This window comes from Oncorhynchus nerka, linkage group LG2 (assembly GCF_034236695.1).
Source record: "Oncorhynchus nerka isolate Pitt River linkage group LG2, Oner_Uvic_2.0, whole genome shotgun sequence".
NCBI lineage: Eukaryota > Metazoa > Chordata > Actinopteri > Salmoniformes > Salmonidae > Oncorhynchus > Oncorhynchus nerka.
The window spans coordinates 74,053,634-74,074,839 of record NC_088397.1 but is presented as its reverse complement, the minus strand read 5'-3'; the positions used below and the strand labels follow the sequence as shown (position 1 = coordinate 74,074,839).

The following is a 21,206-nucleotide window of genomic DNA, read 5'->3' as shown; positions in this document are numbered from 1 at the left end:
CATTTTCTAAATGGGCTGTTATCAGGCTGGTTAATGCAATGCATGTCTATTGAATTTGGAAAAATCTACTCGCACTCGATCCCGCCCCACCTATTCAGCCAGTCAGGAGCTGCTACTGTGTTGCGGCTGCACACTTTTTACTAAACTGTACGTGCTAAATAGTATTGACGAGTACACAGCATGCAGTTTAAGTATGGAGTACACTAGTATGGGTATTTGGACAAGGCCAGTGAAAGTAATGCAGCAGTCAGACCTCTTGTCTTTAGCAGGAGAGACGAGTCAGCCATCCTTATAATGACTATTTCCAAGGGGGATCTGCCAACGTAGCCTCATATTACCCACTATGTGCATTGCATTCTACCCCAAGCAGAGGCATGCTAAGCTACACACCCACACACACGCACTTTGGGAGAGCAAACAAGGATACATTTTTAAGTACACATTCTAAATTTAACTACTCAAAGATATAATGGAGTTCTCATTACGAATGATATGATCTCTATGGTTCTGCTCCTCAGAACATCCAAGTAAAAGCATAATGTACCCATGGCAGCTTGTCACGAACATAGTCTTGGAAATGACCGGACCAAGGTGCAGCGTTGTGTGCGTACATTTTCTCTTTATTTAATTAAAATATCACCAACAAAACAAGAAACAACAAAACGACCGTGAAGCTTACTAGGGCTATAGTGCCACTAACAAAGATAAAAGGAAAAAAGGCTGCCTAAGATTCCCAATCAGAGACAATGATTGAACCATACCCAGCCAAAACATAGAAACAAACAACATAGAATGCTCACCTCAAATCACACCCTGACCTAACCAAATAGAGAAATAAAACTTCTCTCTAAGGTCAGGGCGTGACACAGCTTGATGTCTTGCAACAGAAAAAGGCCAAAGATGTTACATTTTGGACCAATTATCATATCCAAATGTGTGTTATTTCCTCAGTGATATCCAGGTCACGGTCACCCTCGCAAAAGAAAATTCTATCCTCAAGGGTGTTTCCTGGTTCTATAAAATGTCTTCTCATCCTGTTTTTCTTTGTCTTCTTCTTTTATTTTCCCTCTTTGTTCCTCTCACACGCGGCTGTTACTGTGCCATTTGGCCTGGCTGCTCTATGCTCTGCTCTCACTGAGACACTAGAAATAAATACAATAATGTCCAAGAGCACTAATCTCTCTGTTACGCTAAACGTGATATACTTCTTCTTGCACATCTCTCTCCCAGCAATACATTGAGACTTACTGTATTTAGCTATTACTGTAACAGTGCTGTCAGAACACTTACGTTCCCAGAACTTCTTTGAAGTCATAGTTTTCTTTGATGTCTGACGTCTTCTTTTTCCATCCATTCCCGTCCTCTAGATCTCCAAGGGGCATCCTAACCTATTCTGTCAATCCAATCGGCCACGGGAGAACTGTGGAGGGATGAAGTGGTGGACTGTCAGGCAGAAAGTTTAGCATCCACATGTATTAGCAGGCAGACCCTGCTCACTGGAAAACATACACACACACACAGACTTCATACTTTAAATCGAGAAGAGAAGAAGAGAAGAGCAGCCAAGCATGCTAATGATGACACAGACAATCTATCATCTAGTCATTCAATATCAAATTTTGATAGGCTTTGAAAGATGTGGTATTTACATGGATGAGACATGTAGGGTCTTAACTGGGCATGGTCTGCATCCCAATTGGCTCCCTATTCCCTATATAGTGGACTAGTTTTGACCAGAGCCCCATTGGCCCCATGGTGTGCCTAATGCGAAATCAGATGTATGGATCAACATGGGAGATTTAAAGCAATTTCCAATGCCATCTCTTTAGTATTTTAATTAATAACAACTCAGAGAGGTCATTTCAATCGATAAATAACCAGAGAAAAGAGTGATCACCACTCAAGGTTGTATTTACCACAAGGCTAAGAGAAGGGAGGGAGGGAGGCAGAAAACCTGGAAAACCTACAGATAAAAATACTATATTGATAGCTGATATTTATCCCCCTCTCCCCCTAAAAAGAGGTTTACCAGTAAGACAACTTCATAGACTGCGTCGCATCTGTAATACAGAAGAAGAATATGAGAGACAATCAAATTCTCTCTCTCCTTGAGCGTTTTCACTTGAGATGCTCTCACCACTGGTGTCCCCCAGGGCTCTGTTCTAGGCCCTCTCCTATTCTCGCTATACACCAAGTCACTTGGCTCTGTCATAACCTCACATGGTCTCTCCTATCATTGCTATGCAGACGACACACAATTAATCTTCTCCTTTCCCCCTTCTGATGACCTTGTGGCGAATCGCATCTCTGCATGTCTGGCAGACATATCAGTGTGGATGACGGATCACCACCTCAAGCTGAACCTCGGCAAGACGGAGCTGCTCTTCCTCCCGGGGAAGGACTGCCCGTTCCATGATCTCGCCATCACGGTTGACAACTCCACTGTGTCCTCCTCCCAGAACGCTAAGAACCTTGGCGTGATCCTGGACAACACCCTGTCGTTCTCAACTAACATCAAGGCGGTGGCCCGTTCCTGTAGGTTCATGCTCTACAACATCCGCAGAGTACGACCCTGCCTCACACAGGAAGCGGCGCAGGTCCTAATCCAGGCACTTGTCATCTCTCGTCTGGATTACTGCAACTCGCTGTTGGCTGGGCTCCCTGCCTGTGCCATTAAACCCCTACAACTCATCCAGAACGCCGCAGCCCGTCTGGTGTTCAACCTTCCCAAGTTCTCTCACGTCACCCCGCTCCTCCGCTCTCTCCACTGGCTTCCAGTTGAAGCTCGCATCCGCTACAAGACCATGGTGCTTGCCTACGGAGCTGTGAGGGGAACGGCACCTCAGTACCTCCAGGCTCTGATCAGGCCCTACACCCAAACAAGGGCACTGCGTTCATCCACCTCTGGCCTGCTCGCCTCCCTACCACTGAGGAAGTACAGTTCCCGCTCAGCCCAGTCAAAACTGTTCGCTGCTCTGGCCCCCAATGGTGGAACAAACTCCCTCACGACGCCAGGACAGCGGAGTCAATCACCACCTTCCGGAGACACCTGAAACCCCACCTCTTTAAGGAATACCTAGGATAGGATAAAGTAATCCCCCTCCCTCCCCCTTAAAAGACCTAGATGCACTATTGTAAAGTGGCTGTTCCACTGGATGTCATAAGGTGAAAGCACCAATTTGTAAGTCGCTCTGGATAAGAGCGTCTGCTAAATGACTTAAATGTAAATGTAATTACTTAAAAATCATACAATGTGATTTTCTGGATTTTTGTTTTAGACCTCTACATGCTTTGTAAGTAGTAAAACCTGCAAAATCTGCAGTGTATCAAATACTTGTTCTCCCCACTGTGTGTGTATATATATATAGTACCATTCAAAAGTTTGTGGTCACTTGTTTTTGAAAGAAAAGCACATTTTGTCTATTAAAATATCATATTGATCACATACAGTGTAGACATTGTTAATGTTGTAAATGACTCTTATTCCATAAAAAATCATGCATTTCCAGCTATATCTACATAGACGTACAAAGGCCCATTATCAGCAACCATGTTCCAATGGCACGTTGTTTTAGCTAATCTAGGTTCAGAATTTTAAAAGGATAATTGATCATTAGAAAATGCTTTTGCAATTATGTTAGCACAGCTGAAAACTGGTGTCCTAATTAAAGAAGCAATAAAACTGGCCTTCTTTAGACTAGTTGAGTATCTGGAGCATCAGCGTTTGCGGGTTCGATTACAGGCTCTAAATGGCCAGAAACAAAGAGCTTTCTTCTGAAACTCGTCAGTATATTCTAGTTCTGAGAAATGAAGGCTATTCCATGCGTAAAATTGCCAAGAAACTAAAGATCTGGTTCAACGCTGTGTACTACTCCCTTCACAGAACAGAGCAAACTGGCTCTAACCAGAATAGAAAGAGTGGGAGGCCCCGGTGCACAACTGAGCAAGAGGACATGTACATTAGAGTGTCTAGTTTGAGAAACAGACGCCTCACAAGTCCTCAGATGGCAGCTTCATTAATTAGTACCCGCAAAACACCAGTCTCAACGTCAACAGTGAAGAGGCGACTCCGGGATGCTGACCTTCTAGGCAGAGTTCCTCTGTCCAGTGTCTGTTCTTTTCCCCATCTTAGTCTTCTACTTTTACTGGCCAGTCTGAGATATGGCTTTTCTTTGCAACTCTGCCTAGAAGGCCAGCATCCCGAAGTTGCAACTTTAGGGTTGGCATTATGCATTACGGCAGGTAGCGTTCTCGTGGCATCAGCCAAACCCAGATTCGTCAATCATACTGCCAGATGGTGAAGTGTGATTCATCACTCCAGAGAATGCGTTTTCACTGCTCCAGAGTCCAATGGCGGCGAGCTTTACACCACTCTAGACGATGCTTGGCATTACGCATGGTAATCTTAGGCTTTTGTGTGGATGCTTGGCCATGGAAACCCATTTCAAGAAGCTCCTGACAAACAGTCATTGTGCTGACGTTGCTTCCAGAGGCAGTTAGGAACTCTGTAGTGAGTGTTGCAATCGAGGACAGACGGTTTTCATGCGCTACGCACTTCAGCAGTGAGTGGTCCCGTTCTGTGAGCTTGTGTGGCCTACCACTTCACGGCTTAGCCATGGTTGCTCCTAGACATTTACAGTTCACAATAACAGCACTTACAGTTGACCGGGGCAGCTCTAGCAGGGTAGAACTTTGACAAACTGACTTTTTGGAAAGATGGCATCCTATGATGGTGCCACAGCGAAAGTCACTGAGCTCTTCAGTAAGGCCATTCTGCTGCCAATGTTTCTCTATGGAGATTGTATGGCTGTGTGCTTGATTTTATACACCTGTCAGCAATTGGTGAGGCTGAAATAGCCAAATTCACTAATTTGAATGTGTCCACATACTTTTGTATTTCTAGTGTACTTGTTTACGACTACAGAGAAAGGGAGATTTAGCTGGACCCTGACATATGTTGTACAACCGCAACCTCTCCAACAAGTGTATTTAAAACCAACCTGTCAAGAACTGATCATGACAATTAGTACCCTGTTGGCCAAGTCCCAGTGTATAGCACAGTGCACCCATAGTCACAAGGAAATGTGTGGAAGTCCTGGACATTATTCCTCTATGTATAAATTGTAAGTAGTAAGGACAGCCAGTGTCCGAATAGGCTATAGCAGAATATCACCAATTGCTTGGGAAAGATGCAACATCTTGTTCCATAGCCTCATAGCCTGTTGGAATTTGAATAAAGCCAGAAGAACTATGACAACACTTGAAATAGAAAATAGAAAGATTAAGAAAGAAAATCATATGGAATAGATTGGATTACAATATGTATACTTTTAATTTAGTGAGAAAAATTCTGGTCTTTCTTGGCATGATTAGGCCGTCAACGAAAACGATACTATAGCAGACGGGTTGACCAGTGAAATTATGAATCAGAACTGACAAAAAATGTAATCTACACTATTATCATACATACATATTTGAATATATCCAAGTACAGCGCACATCAATAGGCGACTGTTGAAATGAAAATGAAAGGAGTGTGTGGGATGAAAGGAGTGTGTGGGTGCGCTGTGCATATAGGCCTAAGCATGTTCTCAACGTTCAAGGGTATAGTCTAACAAGCATATAAGAGCACCTTGGATATGAATTGTCGGCTACGGTATAAGAAGACAGTTTATGCCAAATCGAAGATGCTCCGGTTGGATAGGATTAGGAAGGCTATAGAATAGTCTACTGCGATAATATACCCGAGGCCAAAAAACTGAAAGGTGGTTACATTTTCTTAAGCATCCAAATACAATTAAAATCTTACCTGAATGCACGGAGCTCAAGAATCCCTTCTCCCTCTCAAAGGGCGGTTTCAGGTTTGGCTCTCTGTGCGCATCGCTAGACCAGTTCAGGCTACTCGCCTAACGCCAAGAAGGGTACTCGCTTCAGAGCTCAGGAAATGAAACAGTCCTAAATCATTGAATAAAAAGTAGCCCACTATCTGGACCTACCTTAAATTAACTCTATCGCCTGACATGGATTTTATTGCCCAAAGCTAACATACCGCATTAGACTTCATGATGATGTTATTATAAGCTATTTGGGCTGGCTATTCACGAGGGGGTGCAATTTCATGACATACAATAGATATACAATAGAAATTGCGTGTGAGATTTAATTTGAGATTTTAAAACAAAATAATGTTGATTCGGAGAATTCTAGACTAATAATTGCATGTCAATTCAATCGAATCTGTATTGAGGTTGTTACCATTCCAGACATCTATCTATGTTACCTGCAAGGCACATTCTCAACGCAACCAAATTAACTTAGTCTAGTTCTTCAGGACCTCAGACTGGGTATTTATCTATTACATTGAATCAAATATAAACCATTCATGTGGTTAGGGTTAGGATAATGTTGTAGGTTTGGAATTGGCCCCAGCTCTAGGAAATTAATCTTTGCTATTTCCCACTTGTTCCAAATCGAACGCAGCTGTATATTGTCACTTCCGGCAATCATGGGGAGGCGCCTGACTAGCTAACGTTTCATATGAATTGACTTTAGCTAGATATACAGTACAACACATTATTTTGCTCAGGGAAATATATAACAATTGAGGTAAGCCTGCTTTGCACTTTGCCTTAAATTAGTTTAACAAAGTAGCTAACATTACAACTAGGTTGCTAGTTATTTGATCGAATTTCTGTTTGAGCGTGTAGCGAACATTTTAGGCGCTCGCCTTTGTTTGTAGCTAGTTAGCTACATTAGCTAGCTACGCGCTAACGGTCTGCTACCACCGTTGCTCTATATTTGTTATGGTTAAGTTAAATGAAGTATCGCTAGATAGCGAAATAAACCAATAGTATACGAAGATCTCCGTGTCCCGCGTTTGAAATACCCAGCTAACAAACTAACGTGAGCATAAACGTATAACTAGCGGCTACATAGCAAGCTATGTAGTTAGTTAGCTAACAACTTTAAAGGGAACATGGTCATATTTGCGTTGATGTCAGTTAGTCTCAACAAACAATTATTTAAGGTTACAGGGCTAGTCAGTGTGTATAATATATTATACAGTAAGTTGCAGAGTTGACGTTACCTAGCCACCAAGCTAACGCGGTGTGTTATTTTTTTTTAATAAAGATGATTTTTTTTTACATCTATATTTTTTAAGGTACCACCAGTTATGCAAATGAGTTCGAAAAGAAGAAGGGCCACCTCTCCCTCCAGTAGTGTGAGCGGAGGGGACTTTGACGATGCATCCTCCACTCCTGGAAGCGGACGAAAAAGACGAAGAGCCTTTAATGTTCCTACAGTAGACCCTGTGAGTTGATTTTCTTAGTTCTAGCGCTGATGTATGAAATTATTGGGATCAGACCAAACTAACTAACCCCTTAATTAAAGCTTGTTATTCTTAACATCCTTGTTGTTTGACACTTGGGCAGCTTTGTCATGTTTTATTCGTGCATTGAATCCAAGTATCCCAAACTTGGATTCGTGTACTGTAACCTGCTTTGGCACACATTGTTTGACCATGTTTTGTGTAAAACAGATTGCTGTGTGCCATGAGTTGTACAACACTGTCAGGGACCACAAGGATGACCAGGGAAGGCTGCTTTGTGAGCTGTTCATCAGGGTACCAAAGAGAAGGTAATGTACCATTTGACATTAGAGATGGGTGGGTGATTTCATCAGGGCACACGGTAACAAAACATTCGCAACACAGAACTTAACCTGTGTATTTTTTTGACATGTCCAAGTAATCCCTCCCCATTTCAACCCACTTTCTAACATTTGATGCCAAATGACCATAGACTTAATGTAGAAGTAACCTGGAGGCTTTTTCTCTATCTACCTCTCCCTCCTCCAGGAACCTGCCAGACTATTATGAGGTGGTGTCCCAGCCCATAGACATGACCAAGATCCAGCAGAAGCTCAAATCAGAGGATTACCAAGATGTGGAGCAGCTCACTGCTGATTTCCAGCTTATGTTCAACAATGCCAAGAACTACTATAAGGTGACACACACTATGTTCAGTGGAAACTCTGAGATGAAAATCTTGAAGGCTTGATTATTTTTTAAATTTTATTTTACCTTTTAACTAGGCAAGTCAGTTAAGAACAAATTCTAATTTTCAATGACGGCCTAGGAACAATGGGTTAACTGCCTGTTCAGGGGCAGAACAACAGATTTGTACCTTGTCAGCTCGGGGATATGAACTTGCAACCTTTCGGTTACTAGTCCAACGCTACCCTGCCGCCCCAAATTATGCTGTACGTTGTGCCATTACACTTTGACTAATAACAAACATGGTTACTCTGACTAGTAGGAAAAACATCCTTCAAACACTGCAGGTTAGTCATGGTTTTATCTCTGACTTATCAGGCTGAGAGTGAAGAGTACAAAGCAGCCTGCAGGCTGTGGGAACTCTACGTTCACATCAGGAATGAGTTTGTGCAGCCAGGGGATGGTGATGAAGATGATGACGATGGTGAAGACATGCTGGATAATCCTGCTCTCTCCACTGAAGATGAGGTAAAGCTCAAAGATCATCTGGACAAATCAGTTTTACCTCTGTCATGATCTTCGATTTCCTTGCTGTGCATCTATCATAGAATATAAAATAAATCTTGATAGCTCATATCTCGTGTCAGGTCAACCACCTAATACTGTTCATTATCACTTAATGTGTCTACAACTGCTACTGTCAAGCTAAGTTGAACAATTCTTTATAAGCTCTGTAACACTTGCAACTCAAGTTGCATAGTCAGTGGATGTGCTTGGGATCATAGCTTATTGTTCCTGTATGCTCTGATCTGCAGACTCCACCGAGCTGCCTGAAGGAGGTTTTGGAGCAGCTGTTGGATGCTGTGGTGTCATACACGGACACATCAGGACGGGTCATCAGTGAGCTCTTTCAGAAGCTGCCTTCCAAAATGCACTACCCAGACTACTATGCCGTTATCAAGGAGCCCATTGACCTTAGAGCCATCGCTCAGAGAATACAAGTATCCTATTCACCTCCTGAAGCATTGTGATTTGTGTAGAATTGATTGACATCTAATTGATTTAAGCATATTGATACATAAACAAGTTAATATAGGCCTACTTGACATAATTTATTGCGTTGTGTAATTATATAAGATATAACTGTGTAACCTAACCATGATATCTTGTGACTACTACTGATTATTTGTCTTTTTCAGATTGGGTACTACAAAAGTGTCACCGCCATGGCCAAGGATGTTGACCTTCTGGCGAAAAATGCAAAAACATACAATGAACCAGGATCTCAGGTTTTTAAGGTATATTTATCTTATGCTGAATATAATATATATTATGCTGCATTTCCGTATTCTCATATGTTCTGGTGTACAATTGAGCTGAAAGTCTAGTTTCAGTAGAGCTATGTTATACTCTAGATTTTACTGCATGTCTACAACTTTCCAAATGTACTGTAGATGCTATACATAGCACACTAATCACAATGCTTTCCCTAATTTGATGTTAAGGATGCTAACACCATCAAGAAGGTCTTTATCCAGAGAAAGACTGAGATCGACCATGCTGAGCCCACTAAGACCAGTGTCCGCATCAGGAACCGGAGGTCAGCCCAAGGAGACCGTCTCTCTGCCATCACTCTGGCTCTGCAGTACGGCTCAGAGAGTGACGAGGACGCCCTGCTCTCTGGCGAGTTTGTCTCAACACATACACACACACTAACTAGAGTTGAATTGTTTAATCTTTGAGACCAAACCCTCTTCATAGCTTTGTTTCAGTAGGGATAAGTATATGTGACTAATTGTGTGCACTCCTCTGTCTATCGTGTTCCAGGCTCTGTGCATTATGACGAGGGTGAGTCTGAGGCGGAGTGCCTGAGCTCCAGTATGGACATGGGTAACCCAGTGTTCCAGCTATATGAGGCTGTGAGGGGGGGCAGGAACAGCCAGGGACAGCTCCTCTCTGAACCCTTCCTCCAGGTGCCCTCCAGGAAAGAATACCCTGACTACTACCAGCAGATCAAACAGCCCATCGCCCTCCAGCAGATCAGGTAGGAATAGGCTACTACAGTACATCGTCCTATAGGTACTGTACATGGAGAGTTTTTTGCCATCTAACTAACGTCATTGAATGATGAACTGGAGGAAAAGATCATGTCCACTCGCTGTTTTGCTTCTCCCAAATGTGATATTCTTTTGTGATCAGCAAAACTCTTTGGACCTTCTTTTTGCCCAGCTCCTGTTGCTACTTTGGATATACATAAAACCCATCCGTGAATGATGACCGACCTTGTCCTCTGTCCCAGGGAGAAGATGAAGAACGGGGAGTACCAGAGCGTGGAGCAGATGGACTCTGACCTCACTCTGATGTTTGAGAACGCTAAGCGCTACAACGTGCCCAACTCGGCCATCTTCAAACGGGCCCTGCGGCTGCAGCAGGTCCTGCTGGTCAGTAGGGTATTGGACCTTATCTGCCTTTTATACTGTTGATTGTTAAGGAAAGGGCTGAATATAATAGTCATTCAGAGTACACTGGTAGGATTTCTTTCTGTTGGTGAGTTGGGAATGCAACTAGGAATACAAGACATTGAAATGTAAATTCTGGTAGTGTTTCTGTGTATAAAAGTCTGAATGGTGAGTACGCTATTGTTGACCGTGATATGTAATGAATGTTTTGCAGATGAAGAAGAGGGAGCTGTTGAGGAGAGGCGATGAAGAGGATCAGGACAGCATTCTGTCCTCTGACACAGGAACTGGCAGTGCTACCAAGAAGAAAAGGTAGGACCCCCCACCTCCTCCCTCCCGCGCTCTCTCTCATTCTTTCATTACCACATCTAGAGAGATGCAGTCGTTGACATCTCACACCAAGTCAACCAACTATAGCTTTCATTCTCACTATTTTGTGTTATGTTTATCTACATCTGCTGCCCTCCTGCTTTTGTTTACCCTTTGCCAAGGTAATTAGACTCAATTCAAGTTGCCTGCAGGCAGCCCAACTCCGTTCTCTTATATCGAGGTGGAGTTGAATTTTGATAACTGGTCGTGCGATTTGCTAGCAACAACATTGAGTCACCATCAGTTAGTACTTTAAGAGTTTTTTGACTGTACGTTTTTATCTGTACCTATTTTTGTCCTGGATAACTGTGGCCCTTCCGCGGGGTGCTGAAATTCATACTTTTTATAAAAACATTTATTGAATATAACCACCTCTTGCCATTTAGCCATAAGAAGAATGTGAAGAAGAACCGTATGAAGGCACTGTATGCTGCAGTGACTGAAGCCAGAGAGGCAGGGACCAACCGGAGGCTCTGTGATCTGTTCATGGTGAAGCCCTCCAAGAAGGATTACGCAGACTACTACAAGGTAGGCATGAAGTCAACACCAGGTTTTCACAATCCACTAGTTGGTGGTTTGCTAGGGCTGCTAAGACAAAGATGAAAAGTTTTTTTTCTTTCTCTCTTTCCCCCCTAACAGAATATAGTGAGTACTGGACATCCTATTGCATTGGAGAAAAGCCACACATTTTAAATCAAAGCAGAATCTTGTTTATTTGAAACATAGATCTTGGTCCAGCAATGGGAAATATTACTTTAACATTTACATTTTTGATTCCCTAATCTTGGTATCGATACGGATGCTGTAGATTGGCTAATATATTAACCTAACTCCTCCCTTCTACCAGGTGATCCTGGAGCCCATGGATCTTAAGACCATGGAGCATAACATCCGCTCAGAGCGCTATGCCACCGAAGAGGCCCTTATGGACGACATGAGGCTGATGTTCCGCAACGCACGCCACTATAACGAGGAGGGATCTCAGGTAGGACCACTGCCAATCACTCACAGGGCCATGTCACAAAGTGTTCCGTAGGCATAAGATAAAGTAAAACGGGGAGTTATTACCTGAACTTGGCCAATAAGAAACATAATTTTGTTTTGCTATGCTATGCCCTAATGAACACCAACATGGGAGGGAGGATTGAATGACCTGTTTTGCTGTGGAGGTTTATGATGATGCTGACATCCTGGAGAAGATCGTGAAGGACAAGCGGAAGGAGCTAGGAGCTTCTCCTGAAGAGGGCACTGACAACTTGGGATCGCCTAAGCTCAAACTAAGTATGTTTGACTCTTTTCTATGGGTGTTTAACAGCACTTCTGAAATATGTATAAACATTTTTAAAAACGAGAGTAAAGGCTAAATGTATATTGATGTTCTGATAACATTTACATGGAAATTCTCAAGTATTTTTGTACTTTCTGTATACTTGTCCATTTCACATGCATGTTTTTCGCCATCATCTCTCTCTGTAGGAAAGAGTGGCGCGTCTCCTAAGAAGTCCAATAAATACCTGACCCCGCTGCAGCAGCGCCTCAATGAGCTGTATGATGCTGTGAGGAACTACACAGATGGCAGGGGGCGACGTATCTCCACCATCTTCTTGCGCCTTCCATCCCGCGCTGAGCTGCCTGACTACTACTCCACCATCAAGAGGCCCATCGACATGGAGCGCCTGCGCAGGTAAGCTACAGGCTAACCTGTGTGTGGCTAGCTAGAGGTGAGGTTGCTGAGAGGTTAGAGAGCTGGGCCAGGAACTGTAAGTTAGCCCTGTTTGAATCTGGTGCAGAGTGAGCCAACAACTGAAGGGTTTCTGGTATCAGTATCCTAGATGTACCATCTTCTGGTGTTGTGCCCTTGAGCAAGGCACTTATCCCCTAAAGTGCGCCCTGTGCTCCAACCTCTGTGTGTGTGTGTGTCTCTGGGGTTGGGAGCCAATAAAGCAAAAAAGACTAATCTTTTTCGAAAATAAATAAAGTCCTATGTTCTTCCTCTTCTCTAGCCACATGGCGGGTGGCCGTTATCAGGACGTGGATGCACTGGTGGAAGACTTTGCCCTGATGTTCAACAACGCCTGTACCTACAACGAGCCAGAGAGCCTGATCTACCGCGACGCTCTGCTTCTCCACCGCGTGCTCCTGGAGACCCGCAGGCTGCAGGAGGGAGTGGAGGAGGGTGGCTCGCCCCCTGCTGTGGGGCCTCTAGTCAGGGAGCTGATCAGGAACCTGTTTATGTCTGTGCTTGGACACCAAGACGAGGAGGGGAGGTGTTACAGCGACTCACTGGCTGAGATCCCTGCCCAGGTAAGCGATAGGAGATCGTCCGTACCCTACCTGGGGTCGTATTCACAGTTTATCAGGGTAGGAGTGCTGATCTAGGATCAGGTGCCCCCTGTCTGTAATCTTATTCAGTGTGATCTAACAGGCAAAACTAAATCCGCACTCAAATGGCCTCCGGTCAGACTCTTTTAGATTTAAACAAAGATGTATAGCATTTAGAAATTCTTATGTTTATTGTAATAGCAGTCATTGAGTTTTTAATAAAAAGTTCTGAACGACCATTAAACTAAGTGAACTAACCTCAACAGGACCCGGCCAGCCCAGAGAAGCCTCTGCTCAACTTTGACGTGATCCGGGCCAACGTGGAGCGAGGACGCTACCGCAGGCTGGACGTGTTCCAGGAGCACATGTTTGAGGTGCTGGAGAAGGCCAGGCGCCTGCACAGGTACGTAGTCTGCACATCATTAGAAAGGCCTTTGTCGCTTTGAATTGCTCTCCAACCTTTCTGAGTCTTTGTTTTGAGTTTATGCATCTGATTCTAGATTGCAGCATTGATAGAAAGCTGAAACATGCCACAACTTAAACCAGGAACCAAGTTAAATCTAACTGATCTCGCCGTGAACCCTCAACCTTTGACCCTGCATGCCTTGCCCTGTCCCTTCACAGGACAGACTCTGAGATCTTTGAGGATGCGGTGGAGCTGCAGCAGTTCTTTATAAAGATCAGAGATGAGCTGTGTAAGAACGGTGAGATCCTCCTCTCCCCGGCTCTCAGCTACACCTCTAAACACATGCACAGTGATGTAGAGCAGGAGAAGAGAGAGAAACTACCCAAGGAGATGGAGGAGGACAAACTGAAGAGGGAGGAGGAGAATAAAGGTGTGTGATGGCATGGGGCCGGGTGTGTGTCAGTGCAGGTGATTGTGACTGAGTCTGAGGCCTATATAATGTGCGGTTGCTGTATTATCATATTCTATGTGGCTTCCAGAGGGAGAGAAGGCTGAGGACCCAGCTGGGGGAGGTGCAGGGCCAGAGAGGATGTACAGTCAGGACTGCAGCTTTGAAAACAGCACCTACCACGTGGGAGACTGTGTCTACGTGCAGCTGGCCGAGGCCAACCGCAAGCCTCACATCGTCTGCATCGAGCGCCTGTGGGAGGACGAAGCAGGTAACCAACACGACACACACTTTGAGACGCGCACAAACTGCTTTACTGTCAGTAATGTGTTATTCTGTTTTCCCATGTGTGTAGGTGAGAAGTGGCTGTATGGCTGTTGGTTCTACAGGCCCGGTGAGACCTTCCATCTGGCAACACGCAAGTTCCTCCAGCAAGAGGTCTTCAAGAGTGACTACTTCAACAAAGTACTAGTCAGCAAGATACTGGGCAAATGCATGGTCATGTTTGTCAAGGTAAGGTCATGTATCTATCTGAACGGTTCTGATAATACACACACCTGCGACATAGATGTATGTAATTCAATTGAAATGTTATGCTCATCTATTGGATAAGATAACATCATTATTTGAGCTGAATTGTAATGTCATTTGTAATATAAGATGCACTGACTACTAGGGCAGGGAATTGCCAGGGACCTCACGATACAATGTTATCATGATACTTTGGTGCCGATACAATGCGTTTGCGATTTGATACTGTGATTATTTTTTATTGCGATTCAAGGTTCCAAACATATTGCTCGCCATATGTCTGCTGTAGAGTGACGAGAGAGCCAATGGAAAACAAGTTTTGATCAGTCATTGAAACAAGTGCCTAAAACTCCCTATTTTAATGCATGTACAGCCAACTAGCGCAATATTGTCAAAAAGATACGCTATATCGTCAAAGTTACATATTGGGATATTATATATCGATTTACCCCCCCAACCCACATTGCAGTCCTACTACGCAGAATCACTGATCTACAAATCACCTTGTATTCCAAATAACTTCTCATTATGTGATTAAGATTAGCCACTGCCTTGCTTTAAATTGATCCCCTCCAACACACTGATCATCCGTGTGCTTCCTCAACAGGATTACTTCAAGCTGCAACCTGAGGGAGTCAGACCAGAGGACGTGTACGTCTGTGAGTCCCGTTATTCTGCCAGGAACAAGGCCTTTAAAAAGATCAAGCTGTGGGCCGTGCCAGCCGCCGTGAGGTTTGTCCCTCGGGACGTGCCTTTGCCCGTTGTCCGGGTGGCCTCCATGTATGCCAAACGTGATCAGGAGAAACTGCTGGCCGTGGCTGATAACGGCAGCCGCAGCATCGTCGACAAGGTGAGAGGTCTGAGCACAGGGGGTCTCTTTATTTTAGAATGAATTTCCGTTGCCCTGCTTATAGGACATGTCCATCACAAATAAGACCACCACAATTACTGTACTTGTAAGGCAACACTTCATTGGGCAAATACCTCCGATGTAATATTAAATAACACTAAACATTAGAATGTATTAAATATTGCTGAGCCAAACTAAACTGAGACGAGCTGTACTGGTTAAGCTTCCACCATAGTTGCTGGAGCTGTGCTGTAAAGGACAATGGGAAAGGAAAATATCAGTCGGCACAGTACACTTAGTGTAAAAGGTGTTAGAGGGGTAAAGCTGAATATTGTTGTTGCGGCGCCAACACTATATCAGTGTTACTGAGTGTGTGTGCTCTCCTACTGTGTGATGTGTAGGAGCGTGAGGATGTGCCAGTGGAGATGACTGGAGGGGAGCCAGGCTGTCCGTACTATGACCAGCTTCACTACAACAACATGTGGCTGAAGGTGGGAGACTGTGTCTACATCCAGTCACATGAGCTCATTAAACCACGCATCGGCAGGTATGTCAATCAAACCTAGTATTTCTCTTCATATGTGTTGTGTGTGAGAGGCTCTTTAGTCAAATCCTTGCCACCTCCTCAAAATGTATTGAAGAACAAGGTCCGAGGGGAGGCACCTTGGACCTACTTCTCCCATACAGTTGGGAAGAAGGCAAGGGAGATGGGATGTGAGAAGTCCCAGAAATATATAGAGTCAGCTTTGTGTTTTCAATATGGAAATGTGGTTTAGGTCTGTGAATGTGACAATTAGGAAGCTAACAGTTTTAATTGATTGGGCTGTAAACAGGATAGAGAAGCTGTGGGTGCGTGACGGAGCAGCTTTCTTCTTCGGGCCCATCTTCATCCACCCAGAGGAGACTAAACACGAGCCCACCAGGATGTTTTACAAGAGAGAGGTGTTTCTCAGCAACCTGGAGGAGACATGTCCCATGACCTGCGTCATAGGTACCGCACCACTTTACAAGTCACTACACTCAACATGCAAATACTCAATCTACACATTATTGCTGTTTACATTATCTAACCTTTGCCAGACTAGTCTCTGAAAACCGTTTCTGACATATAGCACCCCCTGGAGTGGTCCTGTAATTAACCATCACGCTCTCCCTCCCTCCTCCAGGTAAATGTGTGGTGTCGTCCTTTAAGGACTACCTGTCGTGTCGGCCCACTGAGGTGTCTGAGGAGGACGTGTTGCTGTGCGAGAGCCGCTACATCGAGAGTGAGAAGCAAATGAAGAAGTTTAAAGGCCTGAAGCGCTTCTCCCTCCACGCTAAGGTGGTGGACGATGAGATCTACTACTTCAGGTGGGAGCCACTCACATACTGAACATTTTAAAGGGGCAATCAGCAGTTGCTACATCCATTTAGGAAATATGCATGAATCATATGTACCCATTGATTCTTGAAGATTATAACTTATGAGCTTATTTCAAATGTCGTACCCCATCAGAACCCAAAATATATACGTTTTTTTTTTACTCCAATGTTTGTAAACAAACAATGTATAGCCTCAACATGGTTAAACTATAATTTTAATAACATGGGTGGTCCGTCCTTGCATCCATAGCTTTGTCTATAAATTTGAGTGATTATATTTCTCCAGCCGCATCTGTCAGATTTTTACAGAAACAGTGGTTGGGAGAACGCTTTGTTATAGTTTCAACTGCTGATTGGGCCTTTAACATAGAACAGGTAAAAGCCCTATTCCGTTTATTCCAATTTCCCCCTTAAGTGTGCACTGAACTAATTCACACCCCCTCGTGGATTGGACCGGTGTACACCCAGGCTAAGAAAGCTGCTTTGCTCTCTTCAGGGAGAACAAGGGAAGAGAATCTAACTGCAGCCAAAGATTTTATTCGCTTGATAGCATATGAGTTTCTTGTCTGGCTGGTATCAACCCTCTTCTCTGATTGGTTCATATCCAGGAAGTTGATAGTGCCCCAGAAGGAGCCGTCTCCTCTGCTGAATAAGAAGATTGAAGAGTTGGAGATGAAGCTGGCAGACATGAATGAGGGGGATGAGGATCTGGATGACCTGGAGGATGAGGACGAGGCTCCAGAGACTCCCTCCATGCCCATCATGCAGACCCCTCTGGCAAGCGATTTGGACATCATGCCTTACACCCCTCCTCAGGTCTTACATCCACGCACCCACACCCTTTGCCCAAATGCTGTACCCTTCTGCTCACACACAACCCACCTCAACAGATTTACCCTTCCACCTCCATGCATACACCCACCTTTGTCCCAACAAGTCTCTTAACTCCAATCAAACACACACCCAACCCCACATAACCCCTCCATTCAGCCGCTCATGCATCACACACAGCCCTACCCATGATTTTACACCCATTACCATCATTCCCCCTAGATCTTAAAGCTCTTCACACACACCTACAAAACCAATGTGTACATCACTACCTAGGGCCTCTCAATCTATCTCTTTATGGAATTGAGTTTGAATTCATTAAAAACTGTATGTGTTACTGTTGATTGACCGTCTACCCCCTGTTTCCCTTCACAGTCCACGCCCAAGGTAAAGGGTGTGTCTAAGAAGGATGGAGCCAAGAGGAAGATGAACATGAGCGGCTACATCCTGTTCAGCAGTGAGATGCGTTCAGTCATCAAGACCCGCCACCCTGATTTCTCCTTTGGGGAGCTCAGTCGTCTGGTGGGAACCGAGTGGAGGAACCTGGATGCTCCCAAGAAAGTAGAGTATGAAGGTAGGAAGGCCAGGGAAGAATACTAGTACTGAGGTGTCTATACAGAGTCTTTTAGTTACACCAGTAGATTCATGCACTGGTTGAGATCTGCAATCAGTATGTACCAGCCAGGTGACAATGTCATTATTTAAAGGGACATTATTACACTCCATAATCTGTTTTCAGGTCACGAAAGTAGTCCAAATCCCATGCCAAACATTTGACAAACTTTGATTTTGGACTGTAATGTCCCTTCAATGTTAGCGTTATGAATCTATCGAAGCATGCATGTTACTGTTTGTTCCAGAGCGGGCAGCCAGGGTGGTGGAGCAGCAGGAGAGGGAGAGGGCAGCCCAGCAGCAAGCTTCCCCTAGAGCAGGTACCCCAGTAGGGGCCATGATGGGAATGACGCCTGGTCCAGGTAACCCCTAACTCGCAGAGACAGGCAGTGAAACACAAATACACCACTAGCCCCTAAGCACACAGGTGTGCATACATTTCTATAGAATAGGGGCTAGGGGTTGATTTGTGATTCAGGGAGACAGCACGATCGCTTGGGACTTAGCTGGACTGCTAAAACGATTCAACCTTTACTCAACTTTTTCTCCTATCTGAAAATTGTCCAGTGCCTTTCAACTGAATCCTCATTATAGGCTGCGGTTGTTTTTGTTTGTTGCTACTAATTTAAATGTATAGTATTCCATCAGTTTATTTGTTTTGCATCAAATGCATGATCCAAATCAACTGCATGAACAAGAAGAGTATTTGTTTTATTTAACCTTTTATTTCATTCCATCAGCATGTAGAGATATACAGTAACACCATGCTTGTTTTGCCTACTAACTGGTTGATTTTTTTTGTTATCTTATCATTCATTAATATGTGTAGTGCATGTCAGTTGCATGTCACTTATGCATGGATATGTTGTCCGTTCCCTACCTCCTCCTCTTAAGGCATGATGGGAGCTTATGGCCCCCCCTACGGTATGCCCATGCAGGGCCCCTATGAGGGCTTGCTGGGTATGGGCCCAATGCCACCTCACCATATGGGCTCGATGCCCCCCCAACACTTCCAGCCAGGTATGCCTGGGTACCACCCTGGCATGCCCCACCCGGGTAAGGACCCCCAACCAGCCACCGTCCAATCCAGGCCAAGGCCACACCTGTCCTGGTCAGTCAGTAGCTCCCAGTCAGTCGTGTCTGTCTCTCCTGCTGGAGGGGCTTACCTGGTCTACAGGCAGGCTGTGCTGTGGTGGCCCACTGACCACTCAGGCTGCCAAACATCTCTGTCTGCTAGGAGATAAAGTGCACTCCAGAGTTGGTGAGCTGCAGGCAGCAGAACAAAACACATTGAAAGTAAAGAAGGTAGTGTGTAGAGGTGCTTGCTTGACTGCCTGGCAGACAGACAGTTTGAAATGAAGATGCTCTGCATCGTAGCTATATCGTGTGCAACTGACTACCTTTTCAGTCTGTCTGTCCGTCAAGCACTACAGGGGTCCACCGTCATTTACTTCTCTACACACATACTTCACTACACATCTACTCTCATATCTAATTTCTCTCAAACATCAGAATCCATGCTCTCCTCAATTAACACATGAACAAACATGTAATGCCTGTGGAGCAATGACTACAGCTAACCCTTTATCTCACCAGTTTCTGTAAAGATCACACACGTTTATTTTCCAGCATGCATTCTATGCACATCCACCATGTTATATAGCTTGCACTATGAATGTATCAGGCAACAACTATTACCCTCATATAACAGTGCTTGCCGTCTTGTCACGATTTTGTGGGAACTCGTTGTGATAGGTATGATGGGTCCTGGTATGAATGGCATGCAAGGAAGTCCCGGAGGCCACCACTACATGCAACAGGTAAAAGTCGAACTTACAATGACCAATGAGCTACTGCACTGATACTTTCTATCATCTGGAACTATTTGCATGTTGTGTATGATTCCTGATTGGATTTCCATTAGTTCCATATGTTATATTGTATCCAAATGCAGTGGGAAAGTTATTGTTTACCTGTATCTCCCTCAGCCTGGGATGCAGGCCCCTCCACCATACCCAGGCATGGGCCAGCTAGGGCAACCCTCCCACCTCCAGCCCACGACCCCCATGTTTGTGGCTCCACCGCCCAAGACCCAGAGGGTGCTCCACTCTGAGGCCTACCTCAAGTACATTGAGGGCCTGAACGCAGAGAACAACACTGTCAGCAAGTGGGACCAATCTCTCAAAGGTATATTTCTACTCACAAATTTGCTGTTCTTCTGTACTGCGTTTGCCTTTCTTTCCAAGCACCTGTCCTGCAGCATACTGAATGAACTACAACAATTTCCTTCACTGTACTACCATGTTTTCTAACATTCTCTTGAATAGTTGTCCTCTTAGGTGTCATTTATTGTTGCATTTTTTTGGACTGTTCAGTTTTTGGGTTTATGGTATGACTTGTGATGGGTAACGTGTCACATTTCCATAGCACGTAGGAGAGATGTCCACCTGTCCAAAGAGCAGGAGAGCAGACTCCCTTCCCATTGGTTGAAGAGCAAGGGAGCCCACACGACGATGGCAGACGCACTGTGGCGCCTGCGGGACCTGATGCTTCGAGACTCACTGAACATACGTCAGGCGTACAACTTGTAGAAACCTCTAACAGCTGTATGTGTTCCTGGCTGACTACATTGCAGACACCTGCCAGATCTCCAAAATACTTGGATAGGTGTTTAACATATTAGCTAACCACATATCGCACACGACCATTGGTTGATTCAATGCAAATGTCTGCAATGTAGTTAACCTGGTACACGACCACTGTCACTGCTCACTGTCCTCATCGTAGAATGGACACAGGAAGAAGAATTAGGTGATAGAGAAGCAATATTTTATAGTGAATCAATCATGGATTTTTATATATTTTTTAGAGCAGAATAAGCTTAGGTTTGTAATTTCTTTATTTTGTATCATGTTTGTGAAGATTTCTCAATGTAAGTTCATGTTCTTAGTCACTGACAAAATAAATTTGCTGAGAACATTTATGGTTGTTTCTTTTTTGAGTCACCCATGCACCACAAG

At 44.4% G+C, this 21,206-nt stretch overlaps 2 protein-coding genes across 7 annotated transcripts in view; one reads left to right on the top strand and one right to left on the bottom strand.

Annotated features, from left to right (window-relative positions):
* LOC115146140 (calcium/calmodulin-dependent protein kinase type 1-like) overlaps positions 1-5,897 on the bottom strand; it is a 43,144-nt gene extending 37,247 nt beyond the window's left edge. The window contains exons 1-2 of the mRNA XM_029687997.2: positions 5,810-5,897; positions 1,291-1,420 (exon numbers count right to left, since the gene is read on the bottom strand). Of these exons, the coding sequence (XP_029543857.2) occupies positions 1,291-1,382 (92 nt within the window). The 5' untranslated portion in view covers positions 1,383-1,420; positions 5,810-5,897. The remainder of the gene's footprint in view (positions 1-1,290; positions 1,421-5,809) is intronic.
* A 596-nt stretch (positions 5,898-6,493) lies between these two features.
* On the top strand, positions 6,494-21,167 carry LOC115142388 (protein polybromo-1-like). 6 transcript variants are annotated; one of them, XM_029681805.2, is made up of 31 exons: positions 6,494-6,606; positions 7,163-7,312; positions 7,541-7,638; positions 7,859-8,006; positions 8,375-8,524; positions 8,812-8,997; positions 9,196-9,294; positions 9,502-9,679; positions 9,824-10,040; positions 10,296-10,437; positions 10,670-10,767; positions 11,211-11,352; positions 11,672-11,809; positions 11,994-12,105; positions 12,301-12,508; positions 12,828-13,128; positions 13,413-13,549; positions 13,771-13,982; positions 14,092-14,271; positions 14,356-14,513; positions 15,139-15,381; positions 15,783-15,928; positions 16,215-16,372; positions 16,548-16,731; positions 17,352-17,559; positions 17,950-18,148; positions 18,435-18,548; positions 19,081-19,242; positions 19,942-20,006; positions 20,175-20,373; positions 20,614-21,167. In XM_029681805.2, exons 2-31 carry the CDS (start codon positions 7,175-7,177, stop codon positions 20,775-20,777), a joined length of 4,884 nt encoding a protein of 1,627 aa, XP_029537665.2. In that variant the 5' UTR covers positions 6,494-6,606; positions 7,163-7,174; the 3' UTR covers positions 20,778-21,167. The 6 variants fall into 6 exon arrangements, with proteins under 6 accessions (XP_029537665.2, XP_029537676.2, XP_029537684.2 ...); XM_029681816.2 differs by having other exon boundaries at positions 10,296-10,446; positions 17,352-17,520; XM_029681824.2 differs by having other exon boundaries at positions 10,296-10,446; positions 18,435-18,506.
* The last annotated feature ends 39 nt before the right edge of the window (positions 21,168-21,206 follow it).

What these genes read in the sequence shown, in the direction of transcription:
- LOC115142388 (XM_029681797.2), top strand. Translation starts at nt 7,175, where the DNA reads ATGCAAATGAGTTCGAAAAGAAGAAGGGCCACCTCTCCCTCCAGTAGT. An exon ending in ATCGCCCTCCAGCAGATCAG is followed by an intron (nt 10,041 to 10,295) that starts GTAGGAATAGGC and finishes CCTCTGTCCCAG; the next exon opens with GGAGAAGATGAAGAACGGGG. An exon ending in GAGGGAGGAGGAGAATAAAG is followed by an intron (nt 13,983 to 14,091) that starts GTGTGTGATGGC and finishes TGTGGCTTCCAG; the next exon opens with AGGGAGAGAAGGCTGAGGAC.